The sequence below is a fragment of the Sinocyclocheilus grahami genome, unplaced genomic scaffold, assembly GCF_001515645.1.
Source record: "Sinocyclocheilus grahami isolate Dianchi unplaced genomic scaffold, SAMN03320097.WGS_v1.1 scaffold241.1, whole genome shotgun sequence".
NCBI classification, from domain to species: Eukaryota; Metazoa; Chordata; class Actinopteri; order Cypriniformes; family Cyprinidae; genus Sinocyclocheilus; species Sinocyclocheilus grahami.
The window spans coordinates 2,949-10,199 of NW_015505420.1; the positions used below are offsets into that span (position 1 = coordinate 2,949).

A 7,251-nucleotide genomic window follows, 5' to 3' on the forward strand; every position below is an offset into this window, starting at 1 on the left:
TAGTCATTAATTTATACTTTTTCCTTTATAGTTTGAAATTATAAAATCACAATTATAAACTATTATAAAATATCAAATCATCAAGAAATCAGATTTTGTCCGTTTTTTTTAATTAATTATAACTAGTTATGGTTAATTATTCATATTTCCCATGAGCTGATGCGCTACAGGCAGCAGAAGAGCACTTATTGTCTTATTAGTCATTAATTTATACTTTTTCCTTTATAGTTTGAAATTATAAAATCACAATTATAAACTATTATAAAATATCAAATCATCAAGAAATCAGATTTTGTCCGTTTTTTTTGCGTATGAACTTGCGACTAAATCACATAATCACTGAAGTTGTTGGTCAGTTCCATATAAGACTATAGACCAGGGGTGGCGAACGTCGATCCTGGAGAGCCGCAGCCCTGCAGAGTTTTGCTTCAACCCTAATCAAACACACCTGAACAAGCTAATCAAGGTCTGAAGGGTTACTAGAAAGCTACAGGCAGGGGGGGAGGCAGGTGAGTTTTAATTAGGGTTGGAGCTGTACTCTGTAGGGCTGCGGCTCTCCATGACCGGAGTTCGCCACCGCTGCTATAGACGAATAATGGTACATTTAATAAGGGTACAATATATACCTTTTCTAATTAGATTTTGTATATATATATATATTTGTCATATCCCTAATTAAAAGAATACTGCACATTGTTATTTCTATGAGTTAAGTGTATTTATTATCAAAGCATTTGTCAGTAATACAGTTAAAATGGGGAAAATATGCGAACGATTGCAATGCAGCTTGATTTAAGGTGTGCCCCTAAATTTTCTACTTGAGCTCCTAAAAATGTTCAGTCAGGGGCTACAATGCTCCTAGTAAAAATAGTTAGTCTGGAGCTAGTCGCAGTCTGGAGCCCTGTATATATATATATATATATATATATATACAGGGCTCCAGTAAAATCAAGGACATGAAAATGAGGGGGAAAACACAAGGGAAGTTTGACTTTGCAGCAGCAATTTAAGCAATGGAAGCTAGAAAAAAATGTGTTATTTATGGACCTTCATTTCTCAATTCTAGGAAAAGCAGCAAATAAGAACATGTGATAACAAACAGTCATTTAATGGAGATAGAAATGTGTTCATCTCTCCATTGTCACAGAGAGGCCTGATAGACACTTGAGACACTGTGATTATCTCTGAAAATGGGCTTGATGAATTAAAAAATAAACAATAATTTCCTGTGCGTTGTAAAAGCAGTAAGCATTAAGAGCACTTGCCAGTGTTATTATCAATGTGGTTCTATAAAATGACTCTTCCCACTTCATCAAACATCCTATGGAGAGTGACACATTTTTTCAAAAGCATCTCACGCTGTTTAGATTGACAGCCCAGGTTTGTAATATTTAGCAGCGCTGGGTTTTATCACAGTAATTGTGCGGCAACCCTAGGGTGAGCGTTATAAAATGGTATTCTAGCAGGAAATGACAACAAGACCCTTTAGCAAATCTGCTTGAATTTATTGTGATTGACATCTGCTCTGAGCACAGTGATTTGCTCAAACACCTGTTGCTAAATCCTAAAGCCTGTGACTTGCAATGGCAGCACGACATCACAAAGGGCCAAAATTGCACCAGTTGTCATACTTTCAGCTTCACGACAGATTTGATTCATTACAGCCTACAGAAAGCAGTTCCAAAATAGTGACAGAGCATCAAACTCTTTGGAGAGTCAGAGAATTATTGAGAAGACTCTTTTAAGAGATTTTTAATGTCGGCAGCTCCCCAAAGAGTGGAGATGTCGACTTCTGAGATCCACTTTTGATTTCACTTTAATCTTATATTTATAGTGCTAAGGCATATACAATGAGGTGGCATCAAATTTGGCATCTTTGATCTGGCAAAAATGCTTAGTTCAAAATGGTTTATGCAAAGATTTTTAGCTAGTAATTGAATTAATATGAAAATGTTTTGTTTTAATATTATGAACTTTCCTAAAACTCAGCTTAAAAGTCTTCATGTTTTAATATAACATTGCAAGAATGTGATATTAAGACAAAATTATAAAGTTAAAAATAAAAGCCTGTCCAAGCCTGCTTTATTGCACTGTAGTTTATATATAATCATTTTCTATTTTTAACTGTTTTAAATTCATTTTAAATCAATTTTTAAATGATTTTAAAAGTTTTTAAATTCCTTGTTTTATTGTTTTATTGTGATTATTTTACTTCCTTTTATGTAAAGCACTTTGAATTACCATTGTGTATGAAATGTGCTATATAAATAAACTTGCCTTGCCTTGCCAATTAAGTATTTCATATAAAGGAAGTCAGAGAGAAGCTTAACTCCTTTATTCTATTCCCATTGAAATATTCCTATTTAGTCATCTGAATTTTAACCTCATTCGCTTTGTTGTTGCAATAAGCAGCAATTGCAATAAAATCCTTGACTTGTTGCTATGAAATTCTACTTGATTGATATTGGAAAAAGGTGATTTAATGTTATTTTCTCATCCAGCAAATTGTCTGCCACATGGGAGATTACTGTTTGACCCAATAATCATCTCATGGACCCCCACCTCTTCATACTGGCTTCTTTCATTGTGGCATAACTGACTCATTGGGGGCCATTGTGAGAACTCATCAGGGGGGCGGCCCACGTTTCTCATCAGGGAGCCGCACTATGCCTTTGATGTCTTTTCATCTCTCATGGTGTCGTTTTGCTCAGCAAAGGAAACGATCAATGCAAACAGATTTAATCTTTTTAAAGGAATATGCTGCACAGCACTATAAACGTTTGAATCCATGAGATTTTGATTCATTTTTAATCTGGCAACATACAGTTCAAGATGGAATGGCAACTGGGTGAAAAAGGGGGGGGGGGGCAATTTCCTTTGGGCTCCATTGATTTGTAGTGCTGCTTTTGACAAATTTCACAGTTTATAAAACTGAATGGAGAATTTACTGAAAAAATATGCACGGTATGAGGCGTTCATTATTCATAACAGTACGTTGACATGAAGTGACTAATTCTAAAACATAAAAGAGGATATGATGGTTTCACTGCATGTTCAAAACCCATCCCAAAATATTTGAATACAAAGTACATTTTGACCAATACACAGTTAGACACAAAAATGCATTTGAACAACTTTAAATGTTTTTGTTTCACTATTAGCTATTCTATGAGAGTAGAATTTTCACAAGATAAAACATGTTGTCAATGTTTAATTTACTTACGGTAAATAAAGACAACTTTGAAAGATCTTTATGTTTATTGTGATGTATTTTTTTAAATACAGGTAGGCATCATATGTTCTGTTATGTACTAAAAACATAGAACTTTGTTCTTAAAATCTTTGATTTGATTGGTTTGAACTGAACACTGTTGTGGAGAGAAGATCATTTCAGCCACAAACTATGTTCTACAGGTTGCAGTAGATAAGTGCTTGAACCTTACTATCTCCCAGCACTCACGCTGCAAAAATAAATGGCCTGTCTAAAATGGTATATAGCCCCACCGTGTCTTGATAGGAGAGGTTTCAGTAGTAAAAGGATCTCTTACCTGCCCACTGCTCATCACACACGGTGAACAGGCTGGTTTTGTTGGTGAGCTCTGGGAGCAGACTGCTGCATTCCATGACAATGGCTTGTGGAATCATGATGACGCAGGATGCCAGCCAGATCAGAACGATACTCTTGCGGGCTCTTTTGGCAGTACTCTTGAATTTCAGGGGGTGGCAGATAGCGTACCAGCGATCTTGGGCAATGCAGCTCAGTGTCAGAACCGATACAGACACAGAGATTGTCTGGAAGACAACAGACAGAGGATGAAATCCCAAAAACCACAGTGTTAGACAAGAATTATGGCCAGACAAAGAACGTACACGTTTTCAAAATAATGCATTAAGTTTTAGAAAAACTAGAGCTTCCAAATTTGTACAAACCATTTTCTGTAATGTTCCTAACTGGACACACACATATTGCTAAAATTCTTTAAATGCATGCATCCCAAATACACATAAAAGAGTCATTCCTGCCATAGAGTGCACTGTCTTTTTCAAGTTCATATGTTACTATCTAATATACTAGATGAGCAACTCACAAATTAACAGTTTTATTTAATCAAAATATCATGGTTAAGTTAACTTAATTTTTAAGTGAACTTTCAGACTTTTTTCAAATCACTGAGGGCTCTGAATTTCTGTCATGAAAAAATTCATACAATTATTTGAAATATTACAATTATTTCTTCCTTCCTTTCTTTAATTGAAATGTTTCAAATGAAACATGTTTTCTTAGAAACTTTAGGTGGTAATAAATGTGTAGTTGTGTCTTATGTCCTCAATATCATTTCCATTCTACCTTTGTAATATCCCATCCATTTTCTTGATGAATTTGGTAACAAATGCATGCATGCATTAACAATGGATTACACTGTAAAACCAAACAGTGAAACTTAAAGGGGTCATATGATGCTTTTTTAAAGATCATTATTTTGTGTATTTGGTGTAACAGAATATGTTGACATGCTTTAATGTTCAAAAAACACATTATTTTTCAGATACTGTACATTATTGTAGGTCCTCTATGCCCCGCCTCTCTCAAACGCTTCGTTTTCTACAAAGTCCCTCCTTCCGACAAGCGCAGTCTGCTCTGATTGGCCAGCTGACCCAGTGCATTGTGATTGGCCGAACACCGCAAGCACTCGTCGGAAATGTAACGCCCCTTACCATAATCGCGAGCTTCATCTTTCAAAATAAATGTAAAGACAGAGCCCGAAAGGGGAACAGAGTCGCGTGACAGACACAGTGATGAAGCTGGTATGTGTGCAGTACACAAGCCACGGTTAAGACAGCTGACTCCACTGTGATGTGAGTTCCCCCCTCTCCCCCTCCCTCTCCCTCTCTCTCTCTCTCTCTCTCTCTCTCTCACAGTCAATTGCAAATACTTAAACTAATAACAAAACAGTAGCTGATTCAGAAGCGCCAGATTGTCATAGCAAAGTCAGAATTACCTCCTCTCCTAGGTTCACGAAACAGTCGTCCATAAAATGCATTGCTGTTCTGTTGTAAGCAATCTTAGATTCCTAAATGCATCTACTTTCGAAAGGCCAAATAAAGTGCTTTTGCTTTTGCCTAGAAACACACAGCGTCTCCCTGACATGCTGCTTCAACACTAACTGCGGTTACTGAAACCACGCCTTCTTTCTTTGCGTGCACATTTGGGCTGCATTATGGTAATATTTCCACATAGTGAGGTAGATATGTGGGGGCGTGTTAGAACGTGCCATTTTAGGGGGGCGTGGCAGAGTCTTAACTTTGATAAAAAAGTTCTTTGCAACTTCAGGGATCTTATCTATGCACAATCAACTTGTAACACTCCAAAGAGAAAGGAAAACTTGAAATCGCATCATATGACCCCTTTAATAAAATTTGTAAAATTTGCTCAACTATTACTAGCTCATTGTACTTATAAAAAAAGTAGCATGAACTCAATAATATATATCTAATATATTCAGCTGAACTCAAACTAAATGAGTTGCAGGAGAGTTGTAGTTCTCAGCATGCTTTGCATTAGCCCGAATACAGTAAATGTTCAAATGAAGTGTTATTGTATGTGTTTTTGCACAAGATGGATAGGGAGAGATGCAAAAGCTTAAAACTACTGTATACTGCATGTTGCTTAACTGTGTGCATCGAAGTGTAGTTTTATTTTTTAAGTAACAGGGTTAAAATGTATAGAGCTCTGCACATGAAACAATGTATCATACATGGCCACAATTTAACTAAAATGGGGAAAAAAATAATAAGTGGTGGGAACAAATTCTTAATTGGTGGCCACGATATTTATTTTTTCCACATGTCATGTGTGGGTCTGTGTGCAAAAGTACTGCAGAGTAGACATGACCAAGTGAATGTTGCTGCAGTTTTTGCCCCCAGAAATTAGGTGAATTTTTTTTTTCCTAAAAATTACATCTGACAAGCCTAATCTGTGAATCTGATGAAATTACAAATGATGATTGGTCTAAAACAGGGGTGCTGTTTTAACTTTTTTTGCCAGCCAAAGCCCTTAGACATGAAATATTTTCTTGAACTATTTCCTTAAAGTTTAATAGTTACACTTTTAATAATTCAACAACACATTTGCATGTTCACGGTTCTCTGATGTTGGTAAATGGTCACATAACATGCAATTAGTATTAGTGTTTTATTTTGACTTAGTAGCTGGACTTTAAAGTGAACTCGCTTTTTATTTGTGATAGTGTCTCCGTCCACAGTCAGAAATTAATGAGCTTTTATTTTGGTGAAATACTGGTGAAATGCTGTCAACTTCTGTCCACAAAATGTTTGTGGAGTCACTGCATTTACTGTGAACCAAGCTGCTCTGAGACACTGAATACAATGGATCATATCACGATTATCATGCAGCCCCATTTATTTATTTTTATTTTTAAATTCAATGTAATTCATTATTCGTTTTTCATCAACTCACGAACCCCCTGGAGTTCCTTCATGACCCCCCTTTGGGAAACACTGGTCTAAAACATCAATTTTCTAAAAAAAAGAAAAGAAAGGGGAGCAGTGATAATCATGCCACCAAATGCATAAATGAAAATCCATAAAATGGCCTGGAAAGATTTTAAATGAAGACCAACATCAACGAGAAGCAGGAACGCATGCATGCACTGCGCTGTAGCTGAAGCAGTCCAGATTGGTCTCCTTTGATTTACGGATAAATATATATTTTCAGTTGTGCTATAAGCTACAATGGTAATGTGGATTGTTGAAATTCCATTTCTAAAAGAAGAGGACCCTATTTAAAAACAATAGGACATCAGATTACATGATTATCGCTTGATTTTCATTGCATGTCTTCTGTTATCAGAAGCTTTGTTCACCCCCTGGAGCTGTGTGAGACACTTTTTTTATGGATGGGCGCTTTTTAACAGATATGCTTTTGAAGTGGGATAGCTTTGGGATAGCATCTATATTAGACTTTTTCCATACTCCAGTCCTGCTCAAGTAAAATTACATTTGATGTTCTGGCTTCATGATAAACATCAGCTCAAAGAAGTGTCTGGCACGCATTTGCAAGATGCAACCATCCTACATTTTATTGGCATCAATCAATGTGACTTTCTTTGAGAATCAAAAGGCACGAATGTGATTAGAAACAAGTGATTTTATTCAGGCACATATCAACATTTGAAGCAGCTGCAGCCATGGCTCACAGCTGCTCCTTCAGTCTTGATAACTTCAAAACTC

General features: G+C 36.3%; 1 protein-coding gene across 1 annotated transcript in view; it reads right to left on the minus strand.

Annotated features, from left to right (window-relative positions):
- Positions 1-3,548: 3,548 nt before the first annotated feature.
- The window catches only part of LOC107597943 (orexin receptor type 2-like), a gene marked incomplete at its 3' end in the record, with an annotated part of 13,286 nt that continues 9,583 nt past the window's right edge, over positions 3,549-7,251 (minus strand). Inside the window, exon 3 of the mRNA XM_016289156.1 lies at positions 3,549-3,792. Coding sequence (XP_016144642.1) covers positions 3,549-3,792 — 244 coding nt within the window. The remainder of the gene's footprint in view (positions 3,793-7,251) is intronic.